The sequence below is a fragment of the Eremomyces bilateralis genome, assembly GCF_010015585.1.
Source record: "Eremomyces bilateralis CBS 781.70 unplaced genomic scaffold P152scaffold_5, whole genome shotgun sequence".
Lineage (NCBI taxonomy): Eukaryota > Fungi > Ascomycota > Dothideomycetes > Eremomycetales > Eremomycetaceae > Eremomyces > Eremomyces bilateralis.
In genome coordinates this window covers 538,282-552,453 of record NW_022985071.1, presented here as the reverse complement: position 1 = coordinate 552,453, position 14,172 = coordinate 538,282, and the positions used below count along the sequence as shown (strand labels likewise).

The following is a 14,172-nucleotide window of genomic DNA, read 5'->3' as shown; positions in this document are numbered from 1 at the left end:
TCGAACTTGGATGTGCCTTGTTGCCTAATGGATTATATAATCATCAGCCATTCCCGGCCTCCCGGGTTCTGGCTTATTCCAATGTCACGTGAGGAGTCCAGGGGTTTCATCACGTGACTGGGAAATAGCCATGGTCAGGCAGCAATGCCAGGTAGCAAGGTGTCAACTAACATCTCACAACACAACATCGTTTCATCATGAGAAACTTGGAACTGTAGTAACGAAACATCGCTATTTATTTCAGGCTCGCGTATATCTATTCCCATATATTGGCAGATACTGAGCTGCCATTATTCTATAGCCTTAGAAAGTTAACGTGAAGGGAGAGGAGGACAACGATTGCTGGAGTTCGACTCCTGGGAGTGCGAAGCATTCTTCAAGGTCGCCAGGCTCTTCCACTCCGGATAGACCATCAGCATTTCAAATCAGTCCCTCATTCATTTGGAGTACTGTCTCAGATGTGTGAAGATATTATTCTTTTCTATTGTTCCCCTTGATGTCAGTTCGTTGACCAAGGTCTGCATATCCATAATCCATATCTTGCATACCACCCCTATCAATATTATTCTCGATAGTTATAAAGTTAAATGGCCTCCTAATGCCCCGAAGTCTCTGCCTATGTTGTATCCCATCTTTTTCAAAACCGGGACCACCCCACTGACCACAGGTTTCATGGTTTCAGAAACATCATGCATGGTCCACCCCCATTTGGCCAGATCTGTGGCGTACTGGTACTCGCTTTGAGAGGTGCGATGCACTGTGGTGGAGGAGAACTGCCTGGACTGCTACACGGCGCAACGATGGTGCTGGAACAGCGGTTCGAGGTTTGCAAGAGGAAAACCGGAACGAGCGAGGACGGGCCACGAAAGCGGCGAAAGGTTCAAGGCTGTGATGGTGAAGTGGGCGATCGTGGCGCCGCTACCAGCCTGGTTCATGTCCCAGCCTCAAAGCTGCATGAACGCATTTTAATTTCGTTCTTCCGTTGCTCTTCGTATTCATTGCGGCAGGTCATACGTAGCTCTATGGAACTTTTTTTTATTGCTCCAGCACTTCTGCTCCGTCAATTGGATCGCCTTTCCAATTTCTGCAATACTTGTACTGTACAGTAGGACGCAACATGCTGCTATAATATGTCTCATGATGGTTCTGTTGGTTCATCGGCCTGAGGAAGCGTATGCGACGCAATGGCGAAGCGATAATACCCCTTCTTTAGAACCCCAGATCTTATATCAACTGCCTACCATTACTGTGGGTTTACGTGGGTGTGTTCCATTATGTAGGCCTTGCACCTTGCGGGGTATGGCCAGAATGGCTAACAATAATGATGGGAATAAGGGGAGGAGATAGGCAAAGGAAGATGTATTCTTACAGATACTAAGAAAACTTCTAGAAGGTCTGAGCGTGGAGAATGAATATTACTATCGCGTTGAGTTGGCTAGATTCAGGATAAGTTGATTTGAGGCGAGATGACTTCATAACTGCATTAGACCAGATTCGTGAAAGCTTGTAGATATGCTGAAAAGCATGAATATTTTAGTAATGTTTTGGTGTTCTTCTGTTCTTCAGGATGCTTAAGCGTATTGAATAAAGAAGCCGGGCATACGTTTGTGCCCGAAATGAGATTTTGTCCCTCGCATTATCATACTTAAGCCTCCGCCTTCTTTGCTACCTGGCCCAGGCGCTCTGCCACGGATTCCAGAAACTGCCCTGTACCCCAACCCAACACCAGATCTAGCACAACAAGAAAGTTCTCCACGCTCTTTAGCAGCAGTGCATTGCAAATCTCCAAAAGGATCTGGCTGAAATTTCGCACACCATCTTCAATATAAGTATAGTGAGCCCAGAGCTCGTGGTAGGGGCCCTCGGTGCAGACGGAAAAGAAGAGTTCGGGCGCAGTGCCTGAGGGTACGGGTGGAATATCGGAACTTGTGGCGCGTTCAACCAGCTCATTCAGATCAACCTGTATCCTCAGACCAGAAGCTCCGGAAACTGCAGCCTGGTTCTGGGCCTCGAAGACTTGCTTGCCGGTCGAATAGCCCTTGCCCTCGACGATAGCAAACGGGAAGACGAGATCGGATGCACGTTTCGTGGGCACGGCGATCAAGAGCGGTTCTTCCGGCCCGCCTCGCTCGCGGCGCCTCATAGTGTTCTGCAGCTGGTCAAGGAAGAGCATGGCCCGGGTGTTGTCCAGAATTTGCGACGAGAGCGCGGAAATGAGAGCCGTGCCTTGTATGCCTATGGATATGTCGGGACGGGGCGTTTTGATCGGGGACCGCTCTTTGGGTTTCTCCAGGGGGCCGGGGGCTGGAGGGTGCATGATGTCCGATTCCAGTGGCTGGTTTTCTGGAGTGGAATCCAATGTGCCGGCCCCAGAGGGCCTGGAGGAGATGGGCGTCGGGGCAGCATCCTGCTTCTGGCGTTTCAGTGGTGAAGCCGACGTGTCCCCATGTTGCTGGTCACTAGGCATGGCGTTGAAATCTGCTAAGAAACTCAAATTCAAATCTGACTTGCGGATCGTTGGTTTAATCTCCTCTCGCCAGTCGGCATTGGTACAGAGACAGAGGCGGCTGTGGTCCATAGCCACGAGTGCAATCTGGAAAAGCACAAGGAAGTCATTTTCGCTACACGCGGCTTTGACTGCTTTCTTGCAGCCGTCATAGAGTCCTTGGGCTATGGCGTGGAGTTCGGTGCGGCGCTCCGTGGAGACTTGACCTTGGACAATGACGTTGATAGCGGCCTGTATGTCGGCAGGCGGATCGGTGTGGATATAGACCCCAGCGGTCGCAAGTTCATGGTAGCGGTAGTAGGGGATGGAGTTAGACGACGATTTGGATCGGACCGTGCCCGTTTCTGATGACCTGGCTATAGAACGCTGTGACGAGGACCGTTTCAGAGCCGTAGCATTATTGACTGCGGAATCCATCTCTTCCCCATTGAATTTCCGTAGGTTCTTCTCCGAGAGCTCGAGTTGGGGCAGAAGCCTTCGGGGCTGCTTCGCAACGTGCTCGCCTTTTGGCTTGTCAGCTTCAGCTTTAGAGTCTTCTTGCGAACGCTTCCGCTTGGTCTGGGCCGGCGGAGAGATACGTGCAGGACGGATAGGTGATGCTTGGACAGGCTGGGGAGCGTGGGAAACGGAAGACTCCATAGAATCTTTGGCTCGAAATCTTGCGCTACTTCGAGGGCGAGCTGCCTGGTCGGGCCTTATAGAGGACTCGCGTTGAGGATCGGCTGCGAGCTGCCGCCTGCTCTTCTGGAGAGGAGCAGCTCGCGGATCCATAGGAAGTGGAAAGATGGAAGTGGAAAGAGGGAAGTGTATCACGTATGTGTAGGGAGGTGCCGGATATATTAACTATGGATGGATCATGGAAGGAGTGTTGGTGCGAAGTCCGATCAAATCAACAAATGGTTGCTCAGCGTTGGCGACTGGCGGGCAGGTTCGACATTAAAGTTCCAAGCCTAAGTAGCGCTGCCAACTTCCAAGGGATAGTTAGAAAATAGAAAGAAAATACTACATGGGAATTGGGATCATGGGAATTGGGATCATGGGATTTGGGTTGATGGGAATTGGGAACTGGGAAAAATAATTGATAGTAAAGGTTTATTCTCATTCCTAAAAGGGAATAGCCTATCTTGGCAGGCGTATTTTCAAGATCTGAGGTCATTACTTAGTCATTCGTTTCCCCGCCTCGGCTATTACTTAGTCATGGGTATATCTACCCCGTTCGGTATTCTACTTCTTACAGAAATACAAGCACTTTACATTCTTCGTCACGTAACCTATTGCTTCCGTGTGGATAGACACGCCAAAACTATCAACACGTCTACCCTCTGCGACGATTGGACAACAAAGCATACCAGCAGCGATCTCGACACCTTCGACCAGATACTCCGTACACAGTACGATCAAACCGTTCTCAATCATCCATGAGCCCAGTGGCGGTGGCCACGCCAGCAACGGAATCTGGGTCGAAGGGTTTCGACGGTGCATTCCGACTACCACAGGATTGTTAGATGGATGGGAAGAGACGGGATTCATCGTGTGTGGGCATTCGAAATCGAACAGCCGTACGTCTGGGTAGATTCTGACACTTCAGAACCATCGGATGAGGAATATAAAACGGCCGATTTCGTACGGAAAATCACTCCAACGGTCAACCTTGGCATCTGAGGTTGTGATTCTGGTGTCGGTTCTTGGACCGGTCCTGTTGTGAGAAAATAGCTGTTCCTTTGATCAGGTGATCTAGAGATGCGATTTCAGCAGGAGAGCACTCGATTACCAAGAATTGAAAGTGTTGATTGATTTTGATCCTTAACGAGCGTACAAACTACAGGAATATGTTGAAATTAGGTGAAATCAATCACGGAAGCAATAGGTTCTCCTGCAGAGGGAATACGACAGCCCTGGAAAGTCGTGCTGTTGATGGCAGAAAGGCAACGCTAGATGACAAGTCGGGAGACTTACGGGGCCCTTATCTTCTTTACCTTCTCCTAGAAATCTACACTACATTTCCATCAACCCTTTCAGTGAAGCGCAATTTACTTCTTAAAGGGTGATGAGCGCCTGGCATCATATTGAAAAGTCGGAGCGACTAAATCTTCCTGATAACTACCCCGAATCGAAGAGAACACCGCAATGACCAAGATTGATTAACCAATCGAATCCGGAAATTTGCATCGAGGATCTTATATCCTCTAGGTAGTTAGACATTTTTACGATGAATTTGAGAAATCGTACGCAAGAGTTCAGTCAAAGAGAACAGAAAAACAGGACAGAGTGTGGTGAAGCTGGTCAAACAGCACAAAAGAGAACACTCAAGCCTGAGAGAGCTAGAGGACAAGAAAAGAAGGGGAAGACGAATCACGAAATTGCTTAGGCACCACAGAAAAGAACACACATGCCTGAGAGTGAGCAAGGGCCAGAAAAGAAGAGAAAAACAGACCACGATGACCCCGAACCACCCCGAACCACTGCTTCTAAACGAAGTTTTGCACACGAATCCTATACGGTCGGCTGGATCTGCGCCCTCTCTATAGAACTTGCTGCGGCGGCGACTTTCCTCGACGAAAAGCACGGCGGGCCGACATCCGTCCCACCGAACGACAACAATTCCTACACATTGGGCAGAATAGGAGAACACAATGGCGTCATCGTGGTTCTACCCAAAGGCGGGTACGGGTCTATCCCCCGCAGCAACCGTTGCGAGAGACATGGTGCATACCTTTCCTAATGTCAGAATCGGCTTGATGGTCGGTGTCGGTGGTGGGGCACCGAGCAGGAGATATGGGCATGATATCCGTCTGGGTGACATAGTCGTTAGTGCTCCCTACAAGACTGGCGGTGTTTTCCAGTACGACTTCGGTCATGCGATACAAAACCAACGCTTTCGAACGACTGGATTCTTGAACCAACCGCCAACGGTCCTTCGCACGGCGATGAATACACTCGAGGCTGAACATGAGACTTACGGGCATCAGTTAACAATGCAATTGACGCTATTCTGGAGAAGTATCCGAAGATGAGGAAGAAGTATAAGCGTCCTGATCCAAGTAGTGACAAACTGTACCTAAGCAAAGTCACCCATCCCGAAAATGATGAATCAAGCTGCGCGAAGGTGTGCGGAGATGATCCATCAAAGTTGATATATCGGCGTCAGCGAGATGAAGACGAGGACAATCCCGTAATACACTATGGTGTGATTGCGTTAGCCAATACGCTGATGAAGGATGCTAATATCCGGTACAACCTTATAAAGGAGAAAGAGGTCCTGTGCTTTGAAATGGAGGCAGCCGGGTTAATGAATCACCTTCCGTGCCTAGTTATTCGCGGGATATGCGACTACTATTCGGACTCGCATAAGAACAAGGAGTGGCAAGGGTACGCAGCAATGACGGCAGCTGCGTATGCCAAGGCAATTCTTTTCCGAATTGCTCCCAATCAAGTGGAGGCTGAGAAAAGGATTGCTGACATCAGTTAGTAGACTAGACCGTATGAATTTCATTCTGTTAACGGAACCTAGTTAAGCACCATGTGGCTGAAATACGCGGTGATATTCATGAGGCAAAAAATGCTGTTCAAGACTTGGGATCTGAGCAGAGGCATGCGAAAATCGCAAGATGGCTTTCGTCACCAGATCCATCAACAAATTACAACAAAGCCATCTAGCAACGCCAGAAGGATACGGGCCATTTGTTCTTGTAGAACGAGGACTTCATAAAATGGAAGACACAGCGAAACTCGTTCTTGTGGCTCTATGGCATTGTTGGATGTGGCAAGACGATCCTTAGCTCCACCATCATTGAAGACCTTGGGAGGACCATCCCGTGTCAGCCCCTCTTATATTTATACTTTGACTTCAACGATATGTCCAAGCAAACATTAGATGGTATGATCCGGTCACTAATCAGTCAGCTCTATTCCAGATCTGGAGAAACGTTGAAAGAGTTAGACTCTCTATTCCTCCTGTGAAGACGGAGATCGACAACCGTCGTGTGAGTCACTATGTAAGACATTCTTGAGCATGGCAGAGCAGGTTCAAGAAGTGTCTATTGTCCTTGACGCCCTTGACGAATGCGGCACGCGGAAAGGGTCTCCGACTGAAGGATTACTCGATTGGTTCAAAGACCTCCGAATCTTAGAGCAAAGCAACGTCCATCTTCTTGTGACAAGTCAGCCAGTACAAGACATCGAGTCCATCATTAGCGAATTTGCTCGTATGGGCGACATAATCCCTATTCAGAGCGACCTTATCGCTGATGACATTCGTGCCTACGTTCACAAGCGAGTGGCAAAAGATGACGGGTTTAAAAGATGGCGCACGCAACCGGGAATCCAGAAAGAGATTGAGACACAGCTCATAAAAAAAGCGAATGGAATGTAGGTCCACATAATATTTTTATTTATCTGTTAACTATTTGTAAAAGATGCTTATAGCCGCCAGGCTTCAATGGGTTACATGCCAGCTCGATGCTCTACAAGAATGCCTAGATTATCCCCAACTCCAAATCGCTCTTAAATCCCTTCCGCAGACGTTAGATGAGACCTATGCTAGAATCTTGCGTAGCATTCCTCCTCAATATGAGCGATATACTACGAGGATGCTTCAATTCTTGATATACTCCGAGCGGCCGTTACGAATCAATGAGATGGTAGACGCTCTAGCAGTGGATACGGAGGGCAGTCTATACTTCGATCCAAATTTGTCGAATGCCTGATTCTCGCGAGATCACACGTTATTGCTCCAGTTTAGTGGTTGTAATATCCAATCGAAAAGAGTCTTACGATGAGGATGGCAAGTATGGAGAAATTCAGCTAGCACATTTCTCGGTCAAAGAATACCTGAAGTCAAACCGACTTAACAACAATTTCAGTCAAAGCTTCCAGGAAATTACTGCCAAAACATCACTTACGACGGTTTGACTTGCATATCTGTTATACTTAAACTGAAAAATTTCGATCAAGGAGATTCGACAGAGCTTTCCATTCGCGCAATACTGCGCAAGGTATTGGATGCGCCACGCCGTAGTGGCGGAAGGGAAGGACGAAAGACTACAAGAGTTTATCATTCAATTTCTCTGCCATCACCCACAGTCCTATTGGAATTGTTATAGGCTCTATGACCCAGATCGACCATGGGAGGATGAGCCAACTGAGAGCCAATATCCTGCTTCAGCGTTATATCATGCTTCATTCGGAGGGTTGATACACGCAGTGGAGCAGCTGCTGGTGCAAGGCGCCGACGTCAACGCGCAAGGCGGACGCTACGGCACGGCGCTGCAATCCACCAGCGCTGAAGGCCATGAGAAGGTAATCGAGCGGCTGCTGGCGCACGGCGCTGACGTCAACGCGCAAGGCGGACACTACGGCACGGCGCTGCAAGCCGCCAGTGTTGGAGGCCACGAGAAGGTGGCTGTGCGGCTGCTGGCGCAAGGCGCCAACGTCAACGTGCAAGGCGGATCGTACGGCACGGCGCTGCAAGCCGCCAGCGCTGGAGGCCACGAGAAGGTGGTCGAGCGGCTGCTGGCGCATGGTGCCGACGTCAGCGCGCGAGGCGGTCACTACGGCACGGCGCTGCAAGCCGCTAGCGCTGGAGGCCACGAGAAGATGATCGAGCAGCTGCTAGTGCACGGCGCCGACGTCAACGCGAAAGACGGAGTTTATGACACGGCATTACAAGCTGCTAGCGCTGGAGGCCACGAGAAGGTGGTCGAGCGGCTGCTGGCGCACGGCGCCGACATCCACGCGCGAGGCGGTCACTACGGCACGGCGCTGTAAGCCTCTAGCGCTGGAGGCCACGAGAAGATGATCGAGCAGCTGCTAGTGCACGGCGCCGACGTTAACGCGAAAGGCGGAGTCTACGATAGGGCATTGCAAGCTGCTAGCGCTGGAGGCCATGAGAAGGTGGTCGAGCGGCTGCTGGCGCACGGCGTCGATGTCCACACCCAGGGCGGACAGTACGGCACGGCGCTGCAAGCCGCGAGCGCTGAAGGACATAAGAAGGTGGTCGAGCGGCTGCTGGCGCATGGCGCCCGCCAGCCATAGAGGCCACGAGAAGGAGGTCGAGCGGCTGCTGGCGCGCGGCGCCGACGTCCACGCGCAAGGCGGTCACTACGGCACAGCGCTGCAAGTCGCCGGCGATAGAGGCCACGAGACGGTGGTCAAGCTACTACTGGCCGATGACGCTAAGTGGGAAGGCGATCCAACGCTCTTGGCAATGTCTGAACGATTATCATCTTGAGCAGTCGTGACCAGCTTTCGGCGCAGGAGTCCGTTAGAGATACTAGTAAGCGAAGGCAAATCGTAAACAACCTAGTGCAGTGACGATATTATACTTCTATATGAGTGAAGGGCGGACGTTACGTTTGCAACCTCCCAAACTGGCCCTGTAATTCATTTACTACTAGTGTTTACGAGAGTTCATTAGTTCTGAGTGTGCTGGTTTTTACTTCTTTTGGGTGTAAGGACTGCTTCGTCTCCTTCCTACATAAGAGCTCTCGAAAGTATTAGGACGGTTGATTCTCGAGTAACCTGTCCGGTTTCTTCATATTCTTGATATCCCAGGACAGTCACCGAGACCGCGGTGTCTGAGACACAGGTCTTAAGATAGGCGAGACAGGTGTCTTAAGCAAAATCCACCTCTGGTGAAGAGCTAGAAAGAGGTAACCAGGCATCGTCCGGCTCGCGATGCAGAACGTCGCAAACATATCTAGAGGATTTCGGTATAGATTATAATAAGATCGAGGAATATCTACTCTTTAAAGAGCCTCATAGCGTAGCCGCGTTTGTATATCCATACAGTGCTGTTCGAAACCGGGACCGTATCGTCGAGGGACTTGCTCTGTAAATCGGCTAGAAGCTCCTTGCCTATTATTCTTTGGCTTTACCCTCTTGGATGGAGCGTCGTGGAGCCATATCTCAAAACGCTGCTTTCATAGATATATAGGGCTTCTGCTGCTCTTGGAGCGTTGATAACGGGGATTGCGGCCGAGCCAATGAAACTGTAATTGAAGGAGAGCCCTGTAAACTGTGACTGACTGCGTCTGAGAGCGAAGAGCCGAATAAAGTAAAGCGACTGAAGAAATGAATAATGGACTGAAAAAGATTGCAGCAGCTTACGATCCACGGCACGGTCCCAATAGCATCCTGCTGTCTGGGTCTACCGTCTACGCTCCAAGCCTCTTCGATAGGGAGAAAGAGCATATTTACAATCCTTACTATGGCTGTAGGGAGAGTATTTTCGGCGGACCCTCGTCTTTCGGCGTTATTGACCCTCTGATTTCGACCTCGTTTATACCGGCGGGAGAGTTACGGGGAACTCCCATTGCTGTGTGTTTTGTTTTTGTTGCCGTGTCGACAATCAAGTATTTTTAGTGAGAGGGCAATAGTATCTCCAATTTCTTGTAACTATTAGTAGCGCAACATTTAAGTTACTCCAATCCGAAGTTCGGGACGATAACGAGTCATGCCTCACCACATTTGTATGCCATAAATCATGTGGCCATATCCAGAGTATGAGAATGCTGATGCCCCAGGTCTCGACCAAACCAGATATGAACAAGACATAGAGTGGAGGGAATGCACAGCTATGCTGCGTAATAATTAGAATGAATATAATATATCTGCTGGGTATATCGCCTAATAGCGTCGAGCCACGCTCGAACGCAAGAAAGTAAAATGTCGACACCGAAACCATCCCCTCACTCCCCCTATAATACCTCATCCCTTCTCTCCCCCAACGCTTCCCCCGCACACGCCACCCTCCTCCTCCACTCCTTCCTTTCATAATCCCCCTCCCTTTTTCCCTCCCTCACCAACCCCCCCAACTCCCCCACCGCCCTCCTCATCCCCTCCACCAACATCCCCAACGCCTCCCGCTCCCCCTCTCCCCCCTCCCACGACCCGCCCGGGCCCAACATCACCGCCACCAGTTCCTCCGTGCTGATCGGCGGCGCCTCCGGCAGCGGAAACGTCACGGGGATCTGGTCCATGAGGTTCGTGCGCGCGGCTGGGGGTGAGTGCTGCGGGGAGGGCGGGAGGGGGATCGCGCGCGGCGACTGCGCGGCTGTAGGCATATGGTGGTCTGCGTGCGGCGCAGCGGGTTTCCCCGGCGACTGAAACGCGGGGAGGAGTGGATGGTGGAGGTTTTGCGTCGGGCTGCGGCGCGGCGAGGCGATGGTGGGGGGGGAGGTGGAGTTGTGGCGGCGCTGGGCCCAGGCGTTGCCACGGCCGCCTTGGACGGTGGTTTCGCCTTGGGCGTTGGTGGTGGTGGGATGAGGGGCGGGCGCGCTGGCGGCTTGAGGCGCCGACCAGCCGAGGCCGAATGTGTCGCGGGCGATGGCGTCGAGGGTGTTGTTTGCGTCGTCATCGTCGGACTCGTTGCCTTCGGTGGCAGTCATGAAGGTTGCGAGGGTGGAGATGGAGTCGCCGGAGGGAGAGCGTTCGTGGAGGAAGTTGGGTTGTGGGGGAAGGAGTGGGAACGGGTCTTGCGCGGCAAGGGTGGAGGAAGGAGTTAACCCTGGCTTCGTGGGACTGCTTCCGGGTACGTGGGTGAAGATGGCAGTGATAGGGCGAGCGGGTTGGGGCGGGACGGCGCGTGGAGTCGGTGGTTCGGTGGAGTGGTCGCTCTCAGTCTCTCGAGCTTCCACATCGCCCCTAACACTGGGAGCTCGGGCAGTGCCATCGCTTCCAGTGTCGCTCTCGCTGCCGCTACCGCTCCGCCAGCTGTCACTGCTGTTTCTCCGCTCTCGCGAGTAGGTGCCCATGGCGGAATGCAGGAAAAAATTTTCATAGTCAAATGCATCCGCACGGTCTTCGTGGCGTGGTGCGATGACAGGCCCGCCATGCTCGGCCTCCTCTGCGTCAAGAAGGGCCAGTGCGTCCTCTTCGCCATTGAGAGGGTCGGAGTGAAGCGGATCTCCGTATGCTGATTCATACTCCGATTCAGAGTCTTCATCAGCTGTGTCTTCATCAAGATCGTCTTGTTCTTGATCGACTTCGACCTCTACTTCAGGCTCGGATACAGGAAGGGTGGGCGGTTCTTCTTCGACTGATATCGTAGTAGAATCGCTTCTAGTTTCCTCTGGACCATCAAGGAATGACTGCTGGGTCTCTTTTTCAGCCGTTTGCTCGGTCTCCTCCACCACCTCTTCCTGAACTTCGGACGAAGGCAGCTGTACCTCGGGCGCAGCTAGCGCCGCTATAATCAGGGGCTGCTTAGACGAACTTCTCGACGTCGACCGGCTCGACCCGCTCTTCAAAGGAAACATCCGTCCCCCAACCTCGACCACCGTCTTCGGCCGTTCCTCCGCTGCCCCGACCTTCACAGCCGACCCTCCCGCGGACTCGACATTGGAGCCCTGTGCACTCCCCACCTGACTCTTCACTTCGATCGACGAATCCTCGAGGAAGCTGACGCCCGATCGGCTCGTCTGCCGCGAATGCGCCGCCGGCGTCACCACGCCCACCGGCGGTCCCGTCATCTCCCCTTGCGTCCCGCTCATCGCCGATTCGGGCCGGAATCCCGCGGTGCTCATACTCCAGCCGATCCCGGCATCTTGCCCAATGCCCCAGGTCCCGCTGCGGTAGGTCTCGGCGCTTTGATACCACGTCTCGGCGGTATTGATTGGGGATGGAGTCCGCGCGGCCTGTAGGCTGTAGCGCTTGGATTTCTCCTCGGCAGCGCGCCGCTTGAGCGAGGAGATCCGGCCCTTGAGATCTTGCATTTGAAGTTGCAGAGAGGAGGCGGTGCTGGTCGTGGATGAGGTATGGGTATGAGAAACGCGAGGATGAGAGGTATTATTTGAAGAAGCCTTGGTCGGAGCCGCTGGCGCTCCAGGTGACGGAGTCAATTGCACCTGAGGGGAGTAGGCGTCTTTTGACTCCGGTAGCGGTTCTTGGGCATGACGGAGACTCGAATTGCTAGGTTTCGAAGAATACTGAAGCTGTGGGAGGGCCGGTGGTGGCGAAGACGGAGTCGAGGTATGGTACTGGCGATCTTCGCTCATAACCCAGTTGCGTAGCCGGCTATCTCGCATGACTTCGTGGCTTCGAGCATTACGGATCGCAAGGTTCCGATCCATGAACGAGTCGATTGAGGATGCCGCCAGCGCGCTGGTCGACCTTGTCTCTTTAACAATGTTGCCTCGGGAGTTCTGCGGAGAGTGCGTTGGGGAGGGGAGGGGAGGAACGATGGTTTCGCTGTAAACACGGGAATGGCGCTGGGAGGCTGTGCTTGTTGCTAGTGGGGAGGAGTATTGACGAGATTTGTTCCCCAAAGGTCCGATTGTTGAATGTCGGGAGGGATTGAATAGAGGCTGGTTTGGGCTCGAGGACCTCGCGGGAGTGACCAGAAGAGAGTGACGCGCGCCGCGAAGATTGCCTTCCATCAGCTACATGTACATTAGTTCATATCTCGTTGAACCGGCGGGAGAGAATGCTTACGTTTAGCCTCTTCTTCGCGTTAGCCAGGATAATATCCGCTCGTCTGCTCAAGCTCGCCGACGAATCCTCATCATCCTCGTCCCCTCGCATCTGCGGATCGCTCCACTCCGCCTCGTCATCGCTCCCTGACGGTTTCACCTGCTTCGACGGCTTCTCCTTGGCGGGATTCTTATCATCCTCTTCTTCAACCATGCTGTCAAAACCCGGCCACTCCATATTCTCTAGATCATCGCTATGCACCGAGCTCGACGCATCGCTCAGCGCCCTCTGATGTCCCGTCGCGCCCTCTGATTCCCGCAACCTCTCCTCGCGCGCCTTCCAAAACCCGCTCGCAAACCCATTTCTAATTGCTCCCTGATCCGCGCCGTTGGTTGCATCGCGCGATGTCGAATTGGGATCGAACGCGACCCCTGTCCGGACCGGAAGCCCGGCGAACCCCCGAGGATTGGCGACGTCCACTTCCTCGATGTCGCTCAGGGGTCGTCCTCCCGGTCGCGCGACAGATGGCGTCCGCGTGCGCACTCCCAGCGCGGAATGGCTCCGTCGCTCACCGAACGAGAAGTTGAACGTGGTGGGTGGCGCGGGGGCAGCGGACCGTGGCGCGTTATAGAGAGTTGAGGGCTGCGATTTGAGCTGGCGCACCAGATGCGACGGCGACGGTGGGAGGTCGGCGGATGGGGGTGGAGACGGCGTGGATGCGGAGCGGGAAAGATGGGATATATCAGGGAGGATAAGGTCGGGGTTGGTGAAGGTCGGCGAGGGGAGAGAGGGCGGGAGAGTGTGGAGGGTGGTGTCGAGATACGTGGTGGTCGAGGTGGACGGCATGTCGGGACTGGGACACAACAATTGCGGAGGCCTGGTGGTTGACGAGCTGGTCAAGCTATGCTCTCTGCTGTGCGTACCCGTCTGCAGCACATGGTAGGGAGGGTGGAACTTTGGAGCCGGAAACAGGGTATATTGCAAAGTCGAAGTCATCGAGAAGCGAAAAGAAAAAGACTACGTTTTAGACGAAACGGGCGGGGAGTAACGTCGGAGTCGGAAACGAAGCCAATCCAGTGTAGTCCCATGCAGGTCCGGGGTTCGGTCAGGGGCTCGTTCCATCAGCAGGGTGAGCTCATGTCTACTATGTAATTACCACTGCGCTGGATGCTTGGAGATTCGAGAACTCGAGATGGTCCGATGGGTCAAGGTATAGTCGTTGCAAGAAAATTGAGGATGGATAGGAAAGAAAGAGA

General features: G+C 52.8%; 5 protein-coding genes across 5 annotated transcripts; 3 read left to right on the top strand and 2 right to left on the bottom strand.

Moving 5' to 3' along the window:
• Nucleotides 1-1,523: 1,523 nt before the first annotated feature.
• Nucleotides 1,524-3,546, bottom strand: P152DRAFT_456535 (uncharacterized protein). The gene has a single exon (XM_033679027.1). The coding sequence runs from the start codon at nt 3,275-3,277 to the stop codon at nt 1,646-1,648; it is 1,632 nt and encodes a 543-aa protein (XP_033535929.1). The 5' UTR covers nt 3,278-3,546; the 3' UTR covers nt 1,524-1,645.
• A 1,007-nt stretch (nt 3,547-4,553) lies between these two features.
• On the top strand, nt 4,554-5,975 carry P152DRAFT_465185 (purine and uridine phosphorylase; the record flags this gene model as incomplete). The annotated part of the gene is made up of 4 exons (XM_033680616.1): nt 4,554-4,579; nt 4,985-5,170; nt 5,205-5,506; nt 5,575-5,975. The coding sequence occupies 4 exons, from the start codon at nt 4,554-4,556 to the stop codon at nt 5,973-5,975; spliced, it is 915 nt and encodes a 304-aa protein (XP_033535928.1).
• Nucleotides 5,976-7,774: 1,799 nt separating this feature from the next.
• On the top strand, nt 7,775-8,026 carry P152DRAFT_383065 (ankyrin; the record flags this gene model as incomplete). Its single annotated transcript, XM_033675772.1, has 1 exon — nt 7,775-8,026. A coding segment is annotated over one exon (252 nt), but the record flags the coding sequence as incomplete, so codon positions are not given.
• A 273-nt stretch (nt 8,027-8,299) lies between these two features.
• Nucleotides 8,300-8,735, top strand: P152DRAFT_472071 (ankyrin; the record flags this gene model as incomplete). Its single annotated transcript, XM_033681126.1, has 2 exons — nt 8,300-8,451; nt 8,498-8,735. The coding sequence occupies 2 exons, from the start codon at nt 8,300-8,302 to the stop codon at nt 8,733-8,735; spliced, it is 390 nt and encodes a 129-aa protein (XP_033535926.1).
• A 1,468-nt stretch (nt 8,736-10,203) lies between these two features.
• Nucleotides 10,204-14,152, bottom strand: P152DRAFT_512687 (uncharacterized protein; the record flags this gene model as incomplete). Its single annotated transcript, XM_033682761.1, has 2 exons — nt 12,938-14,152; nt 10,204-12,885 (listed from the first exon to the last, which is right to left on the bottom strand). Exons 1-2 carry the CDS (start codon nt 13,910-13,912, stop codon nt 10,204-10,206), a joined length of 3,657 nt encoding a protein of 1,218 aa, XP_033535925.1. The 5' UTR covers nt 13,913-14,152.
• Nucleotides 14,153-14,172: the final 20 nt, after the last annotated feature.

Bases quoted from the DNA above. Each gene is read 5' to 3' on its own strand.
- P152DRAFT_456535 (XM_033679027.1), bottom strand. From the start codon at position 3,277: ATGGATCCGCGAGCTGCTCCTCTCCAGAAGAGCAGGCGGCAGCTCGCA.